We start from the raw sequence: 21,985 nt of genomic DNA on the forward strand, positions 1-21,985 counted from the left end.
GCTGTTATATGTAAATAGTATAAACAAGCGGTGGTCGCTAATTTTCACTTTAGTGTATCAGCTAAAACTACACTAATTGTAGCCACTGAGTAGATACTATATACTTGTGAGCATTCTTTGTATATGTATTAGTGCCATAAAAAAGGACAATAGTTGCAAATTCATCTCAGCTCTTTCCATTAAAGGCTGGTGAACTTAAGTTTTTGCTAAGCAAATGAAAATAGTGGTAATCCTGAGTTATAAGTGCTGAGCTAAAAATTGCATGTTCAGGGTCGTCGTGTAAATTGCTGCTTGGCTTTCCCTCCATCAGCCCAAAAAAAACACAATTGTATCACAGGTGTATATGATGATTACTGTATTATTATTCTTTTTCAAAAATCCTCAAACGTCGTCATTAAAAAAAAGAAAGAAAGAAAACTTTACACTGTACATCACAAAACAGGAAAACCAACAATTCTGAACGTGCCACTAAAATCTACCTAATCAGCCACTTATCAAGGCAACCACACTGGAAAGGAAAATACAGAAAAAATGCTTCCATGTCTGGTCAACATCACAATGTTAATAATTTGATTATTGGAGCTTAACATTGACCACGTAGCTTTCAAGTCAGCAAACCTCATGCACAGTTTTTTTTGTTTTTTGTTTTTTTTTCAAGTCCCGGTGTGACAACTCAGAAGCCCCTGTGTATGTGATCTAGCTGCTCAGCTTTGGCAAACACAAGGAAATTCAAACCAACATTTGTAAAAGTGGAAAAGGGTCAAATTTACATGTATTATAGCCTCTTTTTCCTCATTATTTAAACAGCTTGTTCCTGCAGAGCTACCAAGTAATGATTTAAGTATTTCCATATTTTCAGATTTAAAAAAAAAAACTGAACAGGGGTCTTTCAAAAAGACCCAAATTGTTACAAAAGCTGGTTTTATCATTTCTAATGATCAAGTTTTTGAAAGTGAAAAATATATTTTTCATTTGGCTAAAAAGAGTAATTTTTCATTTAACAAACATGAGGGCCTCAGTTGTTGTTTTTTACTGTAAGATTTTTAATGCAATCCGTGCAATAAAAAGCAGATATTGCCATTTTTCATCCAAAAATGATGACGCTTGCCTCCCATAAAAGAGCGACTGTTTGGAAATGAAAAGGCATTATTATTATTATTAAAAACAAGCCTGGGTGATTTAGAATGATGAAACACATGCAGGAATGAAATAAAAAAAATCTGAAAACAGAAGAGAGAAATTGAAAACAAGCATACATACACATACAGACAAAAGCGTCCTCTGACACACACTTTTATAAAATGGGATTTGTTCTGGTCAGGTAGAGTACGTACGTGAAATTAAGTGGAGCAAAGCAAAGGGCAAAATCTTGGAAAAGCATGCTGAAGTCTCTACTGTAGCTTCACTCCTAGCAAAAAAAAAATACAAATAAAGAGAAAAGAAGGTGACTTGATCTAAAGCCTTCACCTTTGTCCTGCAGTCCAAAAGGGTTAGGATTGAAATGGAAAGAGGTGTTTGACGAGCAACTCGTCGTTCTGCCGGGGCCTTATAGAGCCTGCGTTTTGAGCTCCACGGGTTCTCCTCTGGTCTCCTGTTGGCCCTCGGCCTCCGGGGGCCGAGTGCCCTTCAGAGTGGCGAGCCTATCAGAGAGGCTGCGCATTCGCGGGAAGAGTATGAAGTCATAGAGCAGCGCGCCAATTGCACCACCAATCATAGGCCCCACCCAGTACACCTGTCGGGAAAAGAAAAAAAGATGGGTGCCATGTTTTGCAGCCGAATTAGGGAAGAAATGACAAAATCTTACATTTTTTATATCTTAACTTGAGCATTTGGGAGTAATAGAGAAATTGCACCTTTTCTTTTACACAACAACCTGTTAAAAGTGTTTGCCGGCCTTCTATTTGAGCAAAATTGCGTGATGCTGCTTTCAGGGGTGGAATTTCCCCAGAATTAAAGCACATCTAAGCAACTTTGTGAGTTTTGACCATGCAAAACCCCTCATATTGGTCATTTGTTTGGCCCTAAATCTATAGTGCAGGTTTATTTATATGTATTTTTCAGGCTGCTGTGCCTTCCCTAAAGTCCTTACCCAATGGTTGACAAAATTCTTGACCAGCACTGCTGGGGCGAAAGACCTTGCTGGGTTCATTCCTGCTCCAGTGTAGTAAATCTAACAGTAAAAAAAATAACATTGAATATTAAAGTTCTTGCAAACACAGAAGTCCTTTTTAAAGTCTCACCCCGAGAAGATGTCCCATCAGCACGGAAAAACCAATAGCCAGGGCAGCAGATCCCAATCGTCCGTTGCGACGCTCATCTGTCACGGCGAAGATGCAGACCACCAGCTGCAGAGTGAGGAAGACCTCCATGGTGGTGGCCATGCCCAGGCCGATGCCTGGCTGCAGCTGCCGAGGCAACGTGGTGACATGTTACCTTCAGTGGATCTCACAACAGTACAAACTTCATACGTGTACATGGCATTGTTTGTTAAGGAAAAACACTTTCTGTAGTCTTACCGTGTTGAGGACCAGGTTGCCCCTCACGTTGATGGGCGTGACCCCGTAGAGCACGGCAGCGCCGGCCAAGGCTCCCAGACACTGGGCGACTATGTAGAACACGGCGCGGAACAGCGACATCTGGGAACCGATCAGGAAGGCGAAGGTCACCGCCGGATTGATGTGTCCGCCGCTTATGTGGCCGATGGACTGGATGAGCGTGGCGGCCGCCAGTCCGAAGCAGAAGGCCACGTGCAGGACGTTGTGGGGCCCGGTGGTCCAGCGGAGAGCGGCCCCCAAGCCGAAGAAGACGAAGAACATGGTGCCGTAGAACTCGGCAAACACCGCCCGCCAGAAGGACATGGACCGCAATTCCCACATGGTGACTCGAAAAGAGCTATACAAACTATATGGATCGACTGAATGGAGACGAAACCCTCCCTGCACACTGACACCTTTTTGAAAATCTGCCTTTCAACAGGGCAAACAGTGGAACTCGAGCCAAAGGTGGGATATTCGGGCTAAGTCGGTCATGGAGAGCTCCTGAGTGGAGCGCCGCACCAGCCTCCTCACATCAACGGGCCAATGCCTTGGTAGTCAGCGAAACACGGAGACACGTACGGTGGAAGCACGCGCCGCACACATTCAGTCCCTTTACTAGGCCGGGGGGAACTCGGAGGCCTTTTTATAAGAGCTTCACTGAGGCCAGGGGAGTGGTCGGTGCACAATGGTGCCATTTGAAACATCATCCTTAACCCTTGCCACGCCTGCACCGGCACACGGATGAAAGCAAAGAGTTCGTCTAGAAATGAGCCGAAAAGAGGCATCGTCTCGCTTGCTTCCAATTCCGTGTCTGGTACTCGGCGATGTGTTACCGAGTGAAATTACATTATGAAATTCGGCAGTATTAGTCATTTCAAATGTGACATATACATACAATTCGTTGTAGACGTAAAGTACTTATTTTCATATCGATAAATTAGTAATAAAGTACCATGGCTATAATAATGTATTGATAATTATATTCACCTTTTTAAAGTGATTTTTTAAAATGGCATATTTTCACTTTTTTGTTTTCGTATTGGACAACAGCAATGCTTTAAAAATGTTAATGACCGTGAATCCCTACCTAAATTTGAAAATTTGCATTTATTTGCAAGTTTTAGGGCACATTCTATTTCCCTGACGCATTTTAATCTTTGAAATATTAAATATTTCTTTCGGGGAAGTTTGGAAAGTTGGAATTGGGGAAACAAAAATACTCTTATTGTGATTGAATGGACAAATATGCAATGAAAACACAATTTTTAAGTTAAAACACGTGAATTTAATAGGGTGAATAAGTAAATATAAACCATGTTTAATGGAATTTTTTGGGACACCACAGGATGATTACACATGTTAAATTGAGCAGGGAATATTATTGAGATTTTGAGGAAAATCAACAAATGTGTTGAATAATATTCAAATTGTGTGTGAAAGGAAGCCTTTTTATATTTTGGGGGTTGATTGCTTTATTTCCATTATTTATGTTTTGATACATGCTTGTGGTGGGTTGAACTGTAATACAAGAGGACAGGTTTGTCCCTTCTGAAGAAGTTTATATTGGAATGCAATTTCATTGGCTATGAATGGATTATTGCTCGGCTATATGCAGTAAATAGGTCGTGTTTCATTTAGTCATCTGGCAAAGTGCACGGCGGTAAATGACCCGCATGGCAGCAGAAGTGATTAGGCCGATGTTTGCATTGTCCATGCAGGACAGTGCTGCGGGCTCAGGCCACATAAAGCGCTGGAAAATCCACAGGCGGCGAGGGATCGGTGACAGCGGGCGTGGGCATTCAGCGTGCTGCTGACCAGCCTGGATGTTGGCAGCATGTTTGAAAGAATTGCGCTGAGCTCACCGATGCTTTTGTTTGCCACAAAAACGGTTTGCTGGCAGCTACATTTTGACTGCTTGATGTTTATCTGACTCTTGTTGTTTTAGAAAGCTTTGTGTCCACCACACTACAACACCTATAGACTCGCTGTTTCATCATAATGTAACACTACCACATTTATGTGCTATTTTATCATTGTCATATTAACACAGAGGTGTCCAAACCGGTCCTCAAGGAGCTGCAGGTGATGCAGACACTCCAGTTATAAAACATATTATATAGATTACTGTAAGTTATTAACATCTATTTGATTGTTCTTCTGTTGAAAGACTTCATGATGTATATTAAACATCCTTATTGGTCATAAACATACCCTAACATATAACACAACTGTGTTTGGAAAATTATTGTAAACGCAGAAAAATACTTTTAATCATTGAAGCTTTGGTAGAAGGAACACCGTCAGTGACGCCAAATCTTTATGTAGAAGATAAACGTAAGGAGTCTTGTTTTTGTCACAAAGTGAAAACTTTACCAGATGTGATCCGCACAAGAACCTGTATATTTATTGGATGCCTGAAATGAACTGACTGGTTAACATTTGTAGATGTTGCCACACTAATGTGGGAAAACGTGATTACAGTAAATAACTGAGTCCAGTTTGCATTAAAATATTAAGAGAATATCTCCTTCAAAAATTCATCTGGGAGACAGAAATCATTGTGCACTCATGTAAGTGAATGGAGGTGAATGAGACACAATTTTAAAAAAACAAAACAAAAAGAGTCCATGCAGGAGGAGAGAAGAGAAGGAGCACAACGCCTGTGTTGTGGTTGATTCCGTTCCCTTCAGGGCCTTCTTTGCCTTGGAAACTTGTATTTTTTTCCCACCGTCTTCATCTTCAAACAACTCTTGCACTTCAACTTAAAAGACGCAGTCTTCTATTCAAGGTCAGGCATTTCTTGGGGAGGATCCACACAAAAGAGGCCATTTTACCAAATGCAAGCAAAAACACTTGAGATTGCCACAAGGTCAACTCGTGCGAGACACTCATAGGCCTGAACAAATAAATAACTCAATCCCCACCAGCCCATATATATATCTATAGTATTTGATTGTTTTGGTAGTTGTTAAGAGAGATGTCAAAATGGATTGAACATCAATGGCAGCCAAAAAGTTATAAAAACTAAAAAAAATATTACATACTTTCATCGTCGCTGTCTGCGGAATCATGCTGGAAGAGACAAACACAAGAACAGATTGACAATTAATCCAGTTTCACTGTCCAGTGACATATATTGCAAATGAGATGCACTTCCTGTGCAAACATAATAAAACTCAAAAAGCCTAATGTTTTCGAACACGGGTGGGCAAATGATTACACGAAGGGCCGCAGTGGGTGCAGGTTTTCGTTCCAACCTCTAACGAGGAAACCTTTCCACAAATCTGGTATCTTACAAGTGCAATCAGTGGATTGCAGTCAGGTGAGCATTAAAATTCAAATCTTGTTTTTGTTGCTGAAAACTAAAAGGTTTATATTTGAACATTATATATGTTGTCTTGTAGGGTATTCAATTAAATATAGGCTTAACGTGATTTGCAAGTCATTGTATTCTGTTTTTATGTTTAACACAACATCCCAACTTCATTGTATTTACACTAAGCACTACTTAGCCGCCAGGGACATAACTAAAATTATGCGGGTCAACAACGCAAAATCCACAACCACAAGGATTAGCGTAATTAACAAAACCAAAAAAAACCCACCTCTACATCAGGACAATCTAGGTCTGGTAGATCATCGCCTCCCATGGTGTTCATCATCTTGAATCAAGACAATGCATCAATCTCTATGTGCCTGTACTATACATGTGACTTTTACAGGTCCTTTTGGCACCTACCTCTGAGAACTTGTCAAAACTATTTAAGTCTTCATCTGAGTCGTCTTCCCAGTCTTTCCAGTTATTAAAGTCCACGCTGAGGAAGTTGCACTGATTGAGAAAAACAAACCAATTAAGTGCCCTTTTTAGCAATATTTTACAGCAACTGGAATTCTGTTTCACGTATTTGCACAGCCACATTTATATTTCTTAACCCTCGCAAAAAAATTATTTTATACTTGGAGGGTTAATGTTATGAACCTAGACTTTTGTTGTTGTTTTTTTAAATCACCTATTACATAAAAAAACTGGCATTTGACTAAGGATGTGCAGAATCCATAATAAGCATTAGCTTTTGAGAAACTGAATTTTAAAAAAAAATGCTGCTTTAAACATTGAAGGAAAGATTTATAATGGCTTCAGAAGAGCCTGAAACAGACAGGTTTCCTCTTTGGCTACAACGTCTAAGCGGAAAACACGTCAAGCAGCATTTGGGAATAAATTGTGTTGGACTGTATTTGTGGAAAACAAGTAGCCAAGCATTACCTTTGTCTTTTCTTTGGTCAGTCGAGGCCACGGCTTTCCAGTCTCTGCTTTTCGTAAACAACACAACACTGACCTGTCCGTACGCCTGTGTTTAGATTCCTATATACATAAAAAGACAAGAGGCGTGGAGTAATGCAATACATGGCCCAGCATCAATTTCACTATATACAGCCAAGAACAGTACATTATACATGACAGACTTACTTTGGGGTTAATCTCCCCATAAAGTTCCACTGTATTCTGATGTTTCATTTTATCTGTTCCAATGGCACAACTGTGTCGAGAGGAGAACAGATCAATATAATAACAGGATCAAACCAGACATGAAGAGCAATGAAAAAGAATAACCTGAAATCAAGTTTTGTCTTGTCAAAATGCACACGGACATCTTTACTGTCCTCCACGCAGAAATCTATGAAGACGGCATCCCTTCTGTCGTACCACTTGGCTGTTGCAGGCTGCCTTGATTGACATACGAAACAACACTTAGACCACTTCATGTGCATTTCAATTTAGTAGAATGCATAACAAAATAATTCCAGAACATAGAAATCAGTCAGATATTTGATGATTGCTTTTGATGCAACTTTTTAAATCGTATTAGTTGCATAGGTGTGCATTTTGTAGGTCGATGTCAGACACATGAATACAGATAGCCAAACTTTTTACAGGTCGAAATGCCACATTACTATATGATGCGTGTACAAAACGAAATGAAAAGGAATATCAATGAGTACTTGGAGTAATATATCTGATATTATAACACTAGCGACATACTCTTATTGCAGAAGTCAAATGCATACATTCATTTTCTGTATCGCTTTTCGTCACAAGGGTGCTGGAGCCTATCCCAGCCAACTATAGACATAAATGGGAGGGGAAAACCATTAAAGTAATCAGATTTTTTGTTATGTATTATTGTTCATTAGCCGCTTTCCCCTCCGAGCATGACCCCATTGCTTGGCTGGTGGGAAGCTAACTCGAACATACACCCAGTTAAAACGAAACTAAAGCAGAAAACGAGTTCAAGACTTTCCCGAGGATGGAATGTGGTCAAACACATAATAGGTTCTTTCGAGAAATGTTTCTGATTTATACACACTAGATCCATTGTCCTTTTTTTGTCTTGACATGCACGTGCGTTTCGTGTGAATACACGGATGCGGCTGAATCATTTGCTAGCCTCAGCTAATGATTAGCTGCAACATGAAAAGTACATAACTACTCATTTCTGGAAGTAATTACACTAGTTAGACAGAAGACTTACATCATCACTTTTTTTTGCAATTTAACTCCCCCGTCAGACCGCGGATTCGACAGTGTGTGCTTTGTAGCTATGTGTGAAGCCTAGCAGAAAGATTTGCGAGACATAAATCGCTAACCGGATGACAAGGAGCCTGGACAGATATCGCGCGATTATAATGTTCCCGCGAGACCTACGGGCAGTTTTCGCCTTTCTCCCAAATCATAGATCATAAACCTGCCTTATTTTTTAGCAAAAAAAAGTTGGAAAACTACGGAACCATAATGCATTCCCTTGGAAAAAAACGCACCGTTTTTCTAAGTAATTTATTTCTTGTTTTTTCATTATTTAAAGTTAATTATCAGTTTGGCTGTAGTGTACGTACATATTACCAATAAATCCATTTAAATAGTTTATATAAAATAAGTCCTGTTATTTTTATTATAAATGCAAAAAATGTCTTGATATTAGTTATTTGAGTTAACTTCCTTCTATGGAAACAATTGCACGTATCTTTTTTTGCGCATATATATATCAATACTTTTCTGGTTTAGAACCCCATTTGTGTGAGCTGGTACTTTAAGCCAAGATATGTTAGTGTTTAGAATTTTTGTGGCTAAAAGGTCAGAGGTCATGAATCAAAGGTACTATAATAATGTCATGGCAAAGCCAATTCATAGCACTTATGAAGTTGCCCTCTCCGTTTTCTCAACAGCTAAGCTTTGCTCTATTATTAATGATGAATCAATGATGCGGGACAGTCTTATGTAAGATCATTGCACTTCTTTGAAGAGTCCAAAGATACTTCTCTGATGTCATCCCCTGATGCTGAACACAATCTGTGATCTGGAGCATATGGATTTTTTTTCCCGTGCAAAATTTACAAGCTGTAGGAGACATATTGCCATAGACTGCACCGCCAAGGATGTAAGAAGGTCAGTGTTTCATGCTCGATACTAGCTTTAAATTAAATGTTGCCTTGGATCAGTAAAAGTCTCTTAAGCGAGAATGGCGTGACCTTACTTTGAAACATCTTTTATTTTACATTCAAATGGGAAATTAGGAAACAAATGTACATTGATGTCTTTTCTGAAGACCATTTTAGGAATCTGTACAGTACAAATGTGCCATTGTTTAGCTTGACTGACAGTACAATCCGTTTTAAACCAATATGGAACTTTAGCCTTTGCTAAACGTGCGGTTTAGCACGTGATCCCCGTTGGAAATCTGGACAGCCCGGTCAATAATCTATGAGTCCAATTTAAAAATTGGAAAGGCCCTATATCATACCTACCAACCTCGGCTAATTATGCCCCTTATTAATGATTGCAATTCCCCTTATTAAGCGATAAATAAAATTTACAAATGCAATGCGGCACATATTTACTCACATAGGGTGCATGTAAAAGTCTAAAATTTTCTCCAAAGTGGACAGCTTTCTGACTCGCTATATTTACGGAAGAAAGGGGAGTGCGCGTGCGCATATCATCCCGACCCGGATGAGAGCCGAAATGGGTAAAACAATATCGGTTTTACAAAAACATACTTAAAAAATCCCGTACAAAAGTTTTTATATGGCGTATACAATTTGAACAAAAACGTATAAAATACGGTAAAAACATATACTAAGTTGACAGGTATGCTATACAGTCCATTTATCAATTATTACTTATTAATGCTAAAAATTAAAGTTACCTATATTCAATTCCTAACCTCTAAACATGTCTTCAAATACCCATTTTGCATAACCTAGAATATTTTGGAAAAGTTTTCAGAGAAATATTAGGTTTAAAAGTATTTGAATTCTTGGAAAGGCAATGACTTGAAAATATGATGTCATTTTTGAAAATATAGAAAACATTTAAGTCGGCCTCACAGTGGGGGACCTGGGTTCAAATCCAGGTCGGTCCACATGTGTGGAGTTTGCATGTTCTCCCTGGGCCTGCATGGGTTTTCTCTGGGTACTCCGGTTTCCTCCCACATTCCAAAGACATGCATGGTAGGCTGATTGGACCCTCTAAATTGCCCCTTGGTATGAGTGTGAGCGTGAATGATTGTTTGTCTCCTTGTCCCCTGTGATTGGCAATTCAGGGTGTCCCCCGCCTCTGGCCCAAAGTAAGCTGGGATAGGCTCCAGCACCCCCGTGACCCTAGTGAGGATGAAGCGGTTCGGCAAATGAGATAATAAAAACATTTACATAATTGGAACAGCGGTGTAAAAATGACTGCTGTTTTTTTTTTATTGGGGGCTGTGAAATTTAGCAATTGAGGGAATTTTGACATTTAGAAAATGCAGGGCAGAAGTTACAAAATGTTTCAAAAATGTTGAAGTTGAATGTGGAATTTATGTGGGCGAGTGTGTAAAGTACCAATACAAGTAAATATGTTCATACATTATACACTTTGATGGCTTGGATACGCGGTATCTGCTGAACACGTTTAGATTTGAAAGGTCTTTAATTGTCATGTTATGTTATATATTTCTCATATTTTGCCATATATGACGATGCTATTTCGTCAGGGGAAAGCCAGTCGCCCCTCAAGCCAGGACGTCAACATTGACGAACTTCCGGGATAAATGTGGTACATTTTTCTTCTGGGTTTGGCCACCTTTTAAACGCAACTACCGATTTTGGCTCCAACAAAGAAGGCGAGAGACTCAAAACTATTTTATTTAATTTAAACAAGGGAAAAACCTCAACGTGTGTGGCGAAGTGTCACGTCGTCTTGACGCTCGGCAAAAAGTCAAAAGACATTACAACATCAGGTGACAGTCTAAAATATTGTCAAGTATTTGCCTGAGATGAACAAAAAATCGCTTTTGGATGCCATGTCTTGACAGTACGAGAAGACGAGACGCTTTTAAAGACGCACAAACGGGCTTCCTCTTCCTTGTTTTGTAGCTTATTGGCTACACAGCTGCTAAGCCAAGCTCGCCACTAGCTTTAGCTTCAAAACAAACAAATGACGGAGCCGCGCAACTAGGTAGCGCAAGACAAGGTGGAGATAAGAATCCTACTAAAAATAAAAACATCACCAGGAAACACGTCGACGGAGATTCCGATGTTGCGAAATTGCTGAATCTCCCGTCGGAGAATGGCGGACCGCAGAGCAGCTGAGATAAAGTTCACTTCAACGCACCGTCTTCTCGTCTTGCTTGCCCTTACTCGCTATCTGGAAGCCTTCGTTGGCATTGAGGGGATTTATGGGCTCACAAGGTAACATCGGTGTGTGTACGTGTGTGTTTGTGCGTTTTTTTTACGTGACCTGACCTGTTGTTTACTCACTCCATTTCTAATCAGCTGATCGCAGCTCAAGTGTAGCGTGTCGGCGTTAACGCAGCGTAGCGCTCAACCTTGAAAATGTGACGCGATTGGAAAAAAAAAATGTGCAGAAAGCCTTGAGGGATCTTGACTTGAGATCCTGCACAACACTTGTTTGATGTGTGCTTCTGCAGTTTCATCTGATGAGATGAGCGTGCGTGCTGGCCAGGGGAGCGATGAGGTGCTGGTGTCTCAGGCCGTTTGGGACTACCTGGCCGCCGCCGGTAGGCCCTGGCTTCTCGACTTCCAGCACAAGCAGGGCATGAACGCGGGTATCGTCCGGAGGGGCGAGAGAGGGGGGTGCTGTGCCGTCAGACTGCAGCCGGCGCTGGGCGCCAGTCCCGCTGGTGTGGCGGATGCACGGGTTTCCACTGAGACGCGCAAAGCCTTCATCGATCTGTGCCGCTGTGCCCGCAAAGAAATGAGTAAGCAGGATGGTGGACCCAAGCGAAAACGCACCCTACTGCCCTGGAGGGGAGACCTGGAGTCCAACGACGAGGGGGGCCCGATCCAGGTGCCGGCCCAGCCTCCGCCCCGCCGCTCCCAGAGACAACAACAGAAGTTTCGCAAGTCTGCGGACGAAGAAGCCCTCTCCGTTCTCCACGAGGCGACCCACCGGATAGACTGCGCAGCAACTTCTCACAATGACGCTGACGACGCCGCCTCTTGCTCCATCTGTATGGGAGACATTGTGGACAAGAGCACCCTGGAGAAGTGCGGCCACTCCTTCTGCCGGAGTTGCCTGGATCAAGCTTTCAAGGTGAAGAAGGCCTGCCCCGTGTGTCGTCTCGTTTACGGTCAGCTGATCGGTAACCAGCCTGCCAATGGCACAATGATTGTCGAGCGGGATTCTGCCCGGCATCTCCCAGGTCATGAGGCCTACGGGTGTATCTGCATCATTTACAGCTTCCCTGCTGGCTTACAAGTGGTGAGTACCCAACTCGATGGGTCTGCATGGAACACTAGGATGTGGGAAATACACTGACTCACCATGCAACAAAAATATGAGAGAAACACACGTGACCAGTAACTCGATTAGATGTGTTATTGATGTAGCGTGTTGTATACTCTTGATGCCACCAGCCAGAACATCCAAACCCGGGTGTGCGGTACCCAGGAACTGACCGTCTGGCCTACCTCCCAGACAGCCCCGATGGAAACCGCGTTCTGGGTCTGCTGCGCCGGGCCTTTGAGCAGCGCCTTACTTTCACCGTCGGTACCTCCATGACGACAGGCTTGCAAAATGTCATCACCTGGAATGACATCCACCACAAGACCTCAATATGGGGCGGGCCCCGCTGGTATGTATTAACACTTATCACTTGGTACCACTGATATTTAAAGGGCCACTGTCACCTCAGGGCTGAATTTCATAGATTTAACTACACTGAGCCACAACCCTTTTCCTTGTGAGATAAACCAAAAAAATGTGCAAAACGCAATTTTAGTCACATTTTTCTGTTGGCTAGGAAGCCAGAGTCAATTACAGGAAGTGGTGTAGTGGAAGGTGGCATTTTCTTTCACTTAATTTCAATTCTGTGGCAACCAGCGTTTTATTAATTTTTTTTGTTCAAGAAATTATATCATTTTATCAGAAAAATGGTTAATACGTGTCGTGTTGGTTCAACACGAATACTGCCGATATAAGCGTCTTTATTTTTTCCGTCCGAACCTAATAATTGGACACGCACAAGGAAGCAGTAGCCAGTAAGTAGTCTATCCTGTTGTTTTAATTGGAAAATTATCCTCAAGATTGCTTTGACCAATTGACAAATGCCAATGAAGAGTTGTTAATAATGTTAATGTAGCCTAAGATGCTTCCGTGTCAGGCTTTCGTCTATCTTTATTTTACTCACATTGAATTGAATTGAATGCTTTAATTGTCATTAAACAAGTATAATGAGATTTAAAGCTTTCGCCACATAGTGAATCTACATATACACACAGTGAATAGTCACATAACATGTGACGTGTTATGGTTATTCTACCTGCGGTTAGAATTGGTTCGTTAAAATCTGTGTTCGGGGTCTTACTTCTTTCTCTGACCCACTTGCAATTTGTCACACGATAAAGATCAGTCTTGACTACTGCTTTCCATTGAGTATATCCCCTTTGCTGTAATCCTTACCTTACCAGTTTCAACTATGAAGAGGCGAACGGTTACATAAGTTATTTGATAGTTGTGGCTTTGTGAGTTATTTATTTTCGAAAGGTGTTTGACAAGTTTATATCATTTAATTAGTGTGTAAAAACTTGTGATAGTGGGTCTTTAAAGCACACACTGGCCAGATAGAGGACAATAGATTTTTTGGGTGTTTTTTTTTGTGTCTGTATTTTTACCATTTGAAAACATTTTTGTCCTTTTCAGTTTTGGCTACCCAGATCCCACTTACTTGGTACGCGTGACAGATGAACTCCGAGAAAAAGGCATCACTGCTGACTGAAATCAAAGGGCTTTCTTAGCTGGAATGGAGTGTGTCACATCAAGATGATTGCAGGTTGTTCTATTTCTCGAAGATTGGGAGCTGGTCCTCAGCAGACAGGTGCTGCTGCAGCGGATGTCATGCTTGTGTGCTCCCGCCTGAGTTGACTTGAGTTCCGCGCTACTGCGTGTGGAAGGTGACAGAGAGTCTCACTATCTGCCACTTGTTTGCTTTGGCAATAGCACTTGTTGCACTTGCTATATATTTTCGTTGTCAAACACTCTTGCTTTCATGAAGCCCTGTTTTTCTCGAGAATGTTTATTTCTGCTCATGAAATTGCCTAATTTTTCTAAGCACACAGTTGTCCCCTTGTTGGCTTAAGTCTCAAATTGCGTATTCTTTCCGAGATGACGGAATCGCGTCACTAAAAAGAATTAAGCAATGGGATGCACTTGAAGGCACTTTCTTTGCACCTATTTTCTTCCAGATTTTTTTTCAGCAGCAGTCTGTAGTTGCTTGATGTCATTAATTCAGAACAAATTTCTCCCCACGGGTCCATCTTCAACTAAAATGGGGAGGGTGTATGTAGGAAGGTGGCTCTCGAGTCATTTGTCACTATGTCTCACAGGCACCGAGACCCATATGACCTAGATGTTAGTCCTGTGCTCATCTAATTACCAGTTACCAGATTTATGAAGATGTCAAATATGAAGGGCATACAAGCCACTAAACCAAATCAAAGGCACAAAAGCTCTTTAAGAAAAATTTAATCTATGCCTCTGTCCCTGTCAGACTGGGAGATTTACCTGCTAAAGCGCTCATTTCAAATGAGGCTCTGTTGTGTATATATATTCTGGATTGCTCTATGATATGCAGTTTGGGAAAATGATTAGAAAATTTAGGTGCCAATCTGAATTTTTATGGTGTGGAATGTGGATTATTTTGTGGTGCCTTTTGATATTAATTGGAGTCCAAGGATGTTTGGGTGTATTCACGTTTGCTAAACATTGTAGCAGAGGTAGTGTCACAATTTCAGTTTTGCTTAAGTGGGTCGGTCATTGAATTTTTGTGACAAAATAAGACTCACCTGACAATGAAAAAATGGCCATTGGTAAATTTACAGTTTATCTGATAATTGTTTTGTAGTTAAAAGATGTGATCCATGCTAGGGGTTTTTGCTTGCAGAGCCATGCCAACTACTGTCCAAAATCAGTTAAAAACATTCCAGGATAGTAAATTGATAACTATCAAAATAATCTTTGTTTTGGCGAATTAGTCAGCTATGTTACAAAAACGTCGCTGAAAAAAAATCCTAAACCAGGTCATTTTCTGCACTTTGCCACACTTAAATTGCACTTGCTTTGCTTGTTTTTTTTTTTTTTTCTTTTTTTTTTTATTCAATGGGACCACAAAAAATATGAAATGTTTCCCTAGTGCCCAGGCATACTCCCCCATTTAAGTAAAGTTTAGGGCAATTTTGCGCCTGAAATCTTATGATTCACTATTCACATGCATTCCTCCCACGTGTTTTCGTTCAAGGGACCAACAGAATTTTTGGACACAAGATTGTAGTTTTGCAAAAGCTACGGTGTAAAAATTTCTATGCATAATATTATGGAAGCATGAAAGGATCTTATACAAGCTTACAGATGGATACGATTGCAATTTTGCTTCTTTGTCAATGGTACCTTGTTGATTTTCTGAATAATGGGCTTTACATTTTAATACTTGAATAAAAATTTTGTTGAGCAGTGTGTGAAATATTTAATGGCCCTTCTAAACTACACTAAAATGAATCCACATTTCTTGTATTGGGGAGGTAAAGAATACTTGGTTTTCTCCACACACATACAGTGGTACCTCTACATACGAGCTTAATTTGTTCCGGGACTGAGCTCGCATCTCGATCTTCTCGTAACTCGAAACGAACGTTTTCCCATTGAAATGAACTAAAAACAAATTAATTTGTTCCAACCCTCTGAAAAAACACCAAAAACTGGATTTTGGATTGGAAAAAATGTTTTATTTCTTCTAATTCTCCATCTATTAACAATGTAACACATAACTAGTGGTTTAATAGTATTAAAATGTGTTTAACAGAACTAAAATTAGACGGATTTCGCGGAGGGTACAGACAGCGACATACGGGGGGTGCTTTCCACTGCAACGCACTTGTAACAGAACAAATTTAAATTAACTTGGATTAATATATACAGACACAAACATACATTTGATGTAACTTTACACAAAACTGGATTCTAATTTTGTTTTAATTTTTTTCACCTTTGTTCTCTGGGCTGACTCCACCCGGATGTTCTGCGGGAGTTTGTAAAAGGAACGCATAAAGAGTTGTTTGCTTTTGCCTTCCCTTCAAAATATTTCGAAAATGATGTGCACAAATGTCCTCACAATACGATAACGTGCGACCACTTGCCAGCTTGTCAGGGTGCCTCTTTTCTACAAAATCAGAAAACTCTTGCCACTTCGCTAGCCTTTGTAGCCAGGCGGCCCCCCCTCTTCCACCTACTCCTTGCTACGAGTTCCCGCAGCACTCTCCTGGAGCTCGATTCAACCCTGTGTCATCAGTTCTTTGTGGTGCTCGGCGATTAGATCATTCACATCTGCCTCGTTAACCTCCAACCCCAAGAAATTTCCAAGTGACACGATATCATCCATGACAACGAGCAAGCTCTGTGACATGGGAAAATGCAAGCTCCACCCAGTGCTCGTAGATATCTGTTATACACGAAAGAGATGCGGCAAAAACGCTACAATGATAAACAGCCTCTCATGTCATGCCTGCCTGTGTTTCTTGCATCTCGAAATTTTTCTCGTATCTAGAGATAATAATTTGCTCGAAATTTTCCTCGTATCTCGAGCTGCTCATAGGTAGAGCTGCTTGTATGTTGAGGTACCACTGTACTACACTTTGAATTATAAACACGTGGTGTTGTAAATTCCCGGCTGGTGGTGTGTTTATCTTTTGCCAGGATTGGCTCGCTACCAATCCAGGGTGTTTCCCACCCCCTGCCCATACTTGGCTCTAGGTTCTAGCACCCCCTGCAACCCTTGTTAGTTTAAGCGGTATGGAAAATGAATATTTAGGTCTAAAATCTCAGTACCCTATAACTGGTGTTATAAATCCTGAAATTGATGTCTTTGATGACATGGCTCATCATTTGTAAACAGTAATTTGACATATTCAAAAACAGCAAAACTTAAAATTGAGATTAGATTTATTGTAATTTCATGGTTTAAAAAAAATAGCGTGAAATGTGCAAAATTAAGTAAAGTCAGAAGTTGTGTGATTTCCTGCTCCTGAGGCTATAACGAGGATGGACCTTGTCAACCTGTTTGTCTTCCACCAGGATGCTGTAGACCAGAGGCGAGGAAGCAGAGTAAGTAGAGCGCCGACGAGAATATCGGGCTGGACTTGCTGAGGCATCATGGGCAATGATAGGCTGCGCTGACGTGTCTCCCACTGTTGTGACCAGCGTACTTCTCTGGAGGCTATCAGAGCTCCAACCTACACACACACACTGGTTGTTGCCCTGCCCGCTGCCATAAATGGAAGTTTTGAACTGACCAATGATTGACAGGTGCGCCTGATTCGATACATCTGTCCTTGGAGAGACTGATGTGCTGCCCTCTTCGCTTTTTTCTTTCTTCACAAGTGTCTGCTTTCGTCCTACCTGGAAAAAATAAACAGCCGTGTTTCACTTTTTGCTGTTTTTTTATTCAACACTTTTGACCTAAGAACGTTTCTTACCTTCACTTGTAACTGGGGTTCTTCAGTCTGTTTAATTTGGCCCAAACTTTCTGTGGACATACATAGACACTTTGTTTTCTCTGACTCGGTTCAATTACATTGTTTATTTTTTTTCTCTCTCAGCGGTCCGACAAATAGCAAAGCTGCCTTGTAAAGTACAGTGTAACCCACAGACTGACCTGCTTGCTGCAGCGTCTCCTGCAGGCGACATTGCGTTTCCTGGAGCTGCTTCAGGACCAGAAGACTCTGCTGATTGGGGTCAGTGTAGCGCATGCACACCCAGAGGAGAAGAAGCACCGCCACGGCCATCAAGGACTTCCGCAAAACGGCGACATAAAAACTGACCATCTCCTGCACACGCAAACCACTTGTTACACAAATGCGCGTGCAAACATCAGGACCTTCACCCCCCCACACACACACACCATGTGTTTACGTTCAGGATAATCAGAAGTGGTCACAAATTGGTAGATCTTCCTCTCCAAATAGAAGTTCAAACCCACCAGAGCCATCAAGGAAAACCTGCAAACACAGAAAACAAGATGTATGCCAGGCTGCTAGTCGGCGATAGGACTCCTGGAGGAGATACCTGGCTCTGGAAGAGCGCTGGGTGGAGGTGAGAAGAAAGGAGGCAAAGAGGGCAGCGGCATTGTACAAGCAAGACGTGATGCTGTGAGCCTCCATCATCAAGAAGTTCTGCAGGAAGGACACTCTGGTGAAGAGTTCAGAGAGCGCCACCTGCTGCTCTTTAGAGACAATGCTCAGTTCGGAGAACATTGACCGAAGACCTGTAGAATTCATGTCATATTAACAGTCATGTCCCTAGATGTGGTTTACAGAGGTACACGGTGGTGTCTTAAAGTTCAACATTTCCTTTTGAGAATGACAGAATTCAAGTCTCTAAATAGGGTTTGTACTTTGTATCATCATGTATACATAAAACTAGAATTGTCAGGAAGAGAATAGTGTCCAAATGTATGTGTTTGCTTGTCTTGCCTTGGGTGGAGTCTCTCAGGGTGATCCTAAGCTCCTCGCCATTGTCCAGAATCTCCCGCTGTGCCTGCAGCGCAACGTTCTGCGCTTCAATCAGCTCCTCAGCCATCTGCTTGGTGGACTCTAGATGTTCCACAACACCTGCAGAACTCTCTGTCAGCCTTAAACAGCCACAAGCATCCACCAAAGATTAATTTCTTGAGATCATGTGTCCTTTGAATTATTTATTTATAGCCTTTATCTTACAACGGTGAGAATTGTCCGTTTAAGGCAGGGGTGGCCAAGTCCAGTCCTCGAGAGCCCCTATCCAGTCTGATTTCCATATCTTCCTCCTCTACCACACCTGAATCAAATGATCAACTCATCAGCAAGCTGTCCACAAGCTTGATAATGATCACGACTATTTGATTCAGGTGTGTTGGTGGAGGTAGATATGGAAAACAGACCGGATAGGGGATCTCGAGGACTGAACTTGGCCACCCCTGGTTTAAGGAGACCAACCTAATGGCAGAAATGGGCTTGTTCATTTTAGAATTTGACACCAAATTGGTTTAGTTTCAACAATCTGCTGTTTTCTAAATGTTATCTCATGGCATTCTGGAAAATTTTACTGGGATTCTTCATTTTCAAGTAACTTGCCTAACAGTGCACATCTCAAGACCCACTTCCTGAATTGCTTCCTGGATGTCTTAACTAACTCAATTGATCCCATCGCCCACAAAAAAACAGGGTCTCAATCGTTATCATGTCACACTGACCTGTGCATCGTGTTTTCAGCTCTGTTATGCCAGGCTTCAGACTGAAGGAAGTGACAAATGGCGTGGGCGTGCGTGAAGAACTCTGTATAAGTATTGAAGGCCACATTGTCCATGGAAACGGTGCACTTGCTGACTTCTGACCCCTCAGGGCACGCTGGGAAATTCCTGCCCGAGCTGAAACACAGAGTTCAAATTTGACGACTAACCGCTGAAGTCGTGCCAGATTGATGGAAAGGTCCAGTAGGACCTTAATCATAAAGTGTATGACAGTATACATTGTACACTTCAAAGATAGGCAACTAGTATTCACAAAATGTCAGCAACTACTAAATAAATGCAGTAGCAACAAGTATGTACAAATTTTAAATGTTTCACAAAGGTTTTTCTTTTCATTTTTAATAGTGTTGTTCATTTTAATCTTTGCTGGCATTGCTAAAGGCAGTACAAAATGTGTAGCGATCTAAGACATGGTTTTTTTCCATTCGTTTTCTTAAACACAAGGGTCACAAGGGGTGCTGGAGTCTATCCCAGCTATCTACAGGCAAGTGGGGGACACCCTGAATCGATGGGCAGCCAATCGTAGAACACAAGGAGACAGAAAACCATGTCCACACTAGGGACAATTTATTTGGTTCAACCAACTTACTCTGCATGTTTTTGGGATGTCAGAGGAAACTGGAGTACCTGGAGAAAACCCACGCAAGCTCAGGGAGAACTTGCAAACTCCACACAGTGGGGACTGACCTGGAATTGAACCCTCGACCCCAGAACTGTGAGGCCGACATGCTAATAAATCGCCCGCCCCCTTGGTTTCACAAATATAGTAATCAGGATTTTTATTAATTTATTTCCGCATTTTTTTAATTATATCAGGTACCCGATTAAAAACCTAGCTGTAAGGATTAAAAAGGGAAAGTGAAGCAGTAAATCAGTGAAACTGATATCCCAGTTGGAAGGAAAGTTAACGACAAGAAGTGTTCTCACCTGCTCAGGTGACAGTGTGTGAATTTGAGCGCGAGGAGGCCTTGGGACTCTGACGTCATGTCCACACATCGTGTGTCGACCTCTTCCAACGCACGTGCCCAACACTCGCCATATTTGGAATTTTTTGCCAGGCTGCGAATGCGCCTCAGCTCCACGTGACCCCACTGGACGTCCTGTGCCGGTTCGCCGAATCCAGTGGGAAGCAGCAGCAGAAAAGACAATAGCAGCACAGATGACGCCATGCAAGTCACCAGCTTCCTGTGCCAACAGCTCAACCAATCACAGAGCTCCATTTGAACCCTGTCAAATACCAGACAGTTTTTGTATTTATGTACAATTTAATCATGAAAAGAATATCTGTAAATGTGTCACAAAAGATATGAGAATAATTAATGTAACATTTCCTCCAAACATTAAAAAAATAAAATAGACGGTCACTGCCAGGCCTCCAGTCAAATTTAATTGAACATCTATCACCACTGATGGCAGTTAAAACTGATGACTCAATATCACCTTTACATGTTGAAATGGATTTAATCTCTATAACTGTCAATGGAAGTAAATGAGTTGATAGCTACAAGGAACAAAATATTCAAAAAGTATAAGGATATTAGTATAAATACTTGTATTTACACAACATACACATTTGTTTTAACAGGATTTTGACCCTTCACCTAATGGAGAAGTGCTTTTTAAGTGAGCAGCTCCAGCTAGTGTGAAAGATGAAAAGTGCAACATAGGCTGTATTTAAGCTTCTTGTGCGGGCCATATTCAACAATATTTTCATCGTTTACTGCCAGCCAATAAAATCTGGGCAGCAGGCCGGAGTTAGCCCGCAGTTTAGACACTCCTGGTTAGGCCGCAGTTGTCCCGTAGGCCGTAGTGTGGACACCCTTGCAACATAGTACCATATTGTCAGTTTGATATAACACCGCAAGTAAGCAACAATGGGGTCATACAAACGACTAAATACGACGCATACCTTGAGGTCATATCCACAAAATATTTAGCACTTACCTTTTCTGATAACCGTACAAGACAAGTCCTTAGTTGTTATGAGTTTCTGACTTAAAACCCTCCCTGGGAGCATCGGAGAAGATCAAAGACAGTGACGGGTAGATAACAATATCACAGAAGATGAAAGGTATGAAAGGCAACTGACACTCAATCCGGTTCCTCCTCTATGGCGAGAGGCCTGTGTCAAAATATAGTTAATGAACAAATAGTGAATGATGACAAACGGGTGACTGGCGACCAGTCTAGGGTGTAATCTGCCTTTCACCATAAATCAAATGGGATAGGTTCCTGCAATGTACAGAAGATGAATGAATAAATATAGCGAATGAGTAACCTTTACTGTGAATTCTATTGAAATAATATAGGTAGTGTGATGGGGGAAAAATAATTTAAAAAATATATTATTCATTTCAAACAAAAGCTCTTAGTACTAGAAATATTTTGGGATATAACGCAAACAAATGTGTACTATGGTATGATGTCACAGAGTTGTTGAAAAAATATTCCTTGTGCAGTACAAAACTGATTCTGAAAGTGTGACTTATTTTCTGGTTCTCCTATAGGTTCTATATTCTATATAGTGGATATATATATTTTTAAATTAGATGTATGTATATTTATATATATGTATGTATGCGTATATATATATTTTTTTTTTCAGCAACATGCTTATTT

General features: G+C 41.3%; 4 protein-coding genes across 9 annotated transcripts; 1 reads left to right on the plus strand and 3 right to left on the minus strand.

Moving 5' to 3' along the window:
- Nucleotides 1–338: 338 nt before the first annotated feature.
- Nucleotides 339–3,162, minus strand: mipa (major intrinsic protein of lens fiber a). The gene is made up of 4 exons (XM_077600670.1): nucleotides 2,517–3,162; nucleotides 2,241–2,405; nucleotides 2,090–2,170; nucleotides 339–1,732 (listed from the first exon to the last, which is right to left on the minus strand). Exons 1-4 carry the CDS (start codon nucleotides 2,874–2,876, stop codon nucleotides 1,547–1,549), a joined length of 792 nt encoding a protein of 263 aa, XP_077456796.1. The 5' UTR covers nucleotides 2,877–3,162; the 3' UTR covers nucleotides 339–1,546.
- Nucleotides 3,163–4,914: 1,752 nt separating this feature from the next.
- Nucleotides 4,915–9,536, minus strand: ptges3a (prostaglandin E synthase 3a (cytosolic)). 2 transcript variants are annotated; one of them, XM_077600741.1, is made up of 8 exons: nucleotides 9,436–9,536; nucleotides 7,150–7,263; nucleotides 7,006–7,075; nucleotides 6,802–6,900; nucleotides 6,277–6,366; nucleotides 6,143–6,199; nucleotides 5,582–5,609; nucleotides 4,915–5,336 (listed from the first exon to the last, which is right to left on the minus strand). In XM_077600741.1, exons 1-8 carry the CDS (start codon nucleotides 9,444–9,446, stop codon nucleotides 5,317–5,319), a joined length of 489 nt encoding a protein of 162 aa, XP_077456867.1. In that variant the 5' UTR covers nucleotides 9,447–9,536; the 3' UTR covers nucleotides 4,915–5,316. The 2 variants fall into 2 exon arrangements, with proteins under 2 accessions (XP_077456867.1, XP_077456875.1); XM_077600749.1 differs by lacking the exon at nucleotides 9,436–9,536 and adding an exon at nucleotides 8,069–8,226.
- A 944-nt stretch (nucleotides 9,537–10,480) lies between these two features.
- Nucleotides 10,481–15,540, plus strand: dtx3 (deltex E3 ubiquitin ligase 3). 5 transcript variants are annotated; one of them, XM_077600704.1, is made up of 4 exons: nucleotides 10,481–10,810; nucleotides 11,084–12,294; nucleotides 12,450–12,667; nucleotides 13,735–15,540. In XM_077600704.1, the coding sequence occupies exons 2-4, from the start codon at nucleotides 11,485–11,487 to the stop codon at nucleotides 13,808–13,810; spliced, it is 1,104 nt and encodes a 367-aa protein (XP_077456830.1). In that variant the 5' UTR covers nucleotides 10,481–10,810; nucleotides 11,084–11,484; the 3' UTR covers nucleotides 13,811–15,540. The 5 variants fall into 5 exon arrangements, with proteins under 5 accessions (XP_077456830.1, XP_077456821.1, XP_077456854.1 ...); XM_077600728.1 differs by having other exon boundaries at nucleotides 10,482–11,261; nucleotides 11,501–12,294; XM_077600712.1 differs by having other exon boundaries at nucleotides 10,557–10,693.
- A 1,467-nt stretch (nucleotides 15,541–17,007) lies between these two features.
- LOC144074361 (uncharacterized) lies at nucleotides 17,008–21,330 on the minus strand. The gene is made up of 10 exons (XM_077600760.1): nucleotides 21,311–21,330; nucleotides 20,294–20,593; nucleotides 19,310–19,483; nucleotides 18,555–18,712; nucleotides 18,148–18,346; nucleotides 17,984–18,080; nucleotides 17,738–17,909; nucleotides 17,559–17,608; nucleotides 17,376–17,481; nucleotides 17,008–17,315 (listed from the first exon to the last, which is right to left on the minus strand). Exons 2-10 carry the CDS (start codon nucleotides 20,584–20,586, stop codon nucleotides 17,083–17,085), a joined length of 1,482 nt encoding a protein of 493 aa, XP_077456886.1. The 5' UTR covers nucleotides 20,587–20,593; nucleotides 21,311–21,330; the 3' UTR covers nucleotides 17,008–17,082.
- Nucleotides 21,331–21,985: the final 655 nt, after the last annotated feature.

Source organism: Stigmatopora argus, chromosome 1 (genome assembly GCF_051989625.1).
Source record: "Stigmatopora argus isolate UIUO_Sarg chromosome 1, RoL_Sarg_1.0, whole genome shotgun sequence".
NCBI lineage: Eukaryota > Metazoa > Chordata > Actinopteri > Syngnathiformes > Syngnathidae > Stigmatopora > Stigmatopora argus.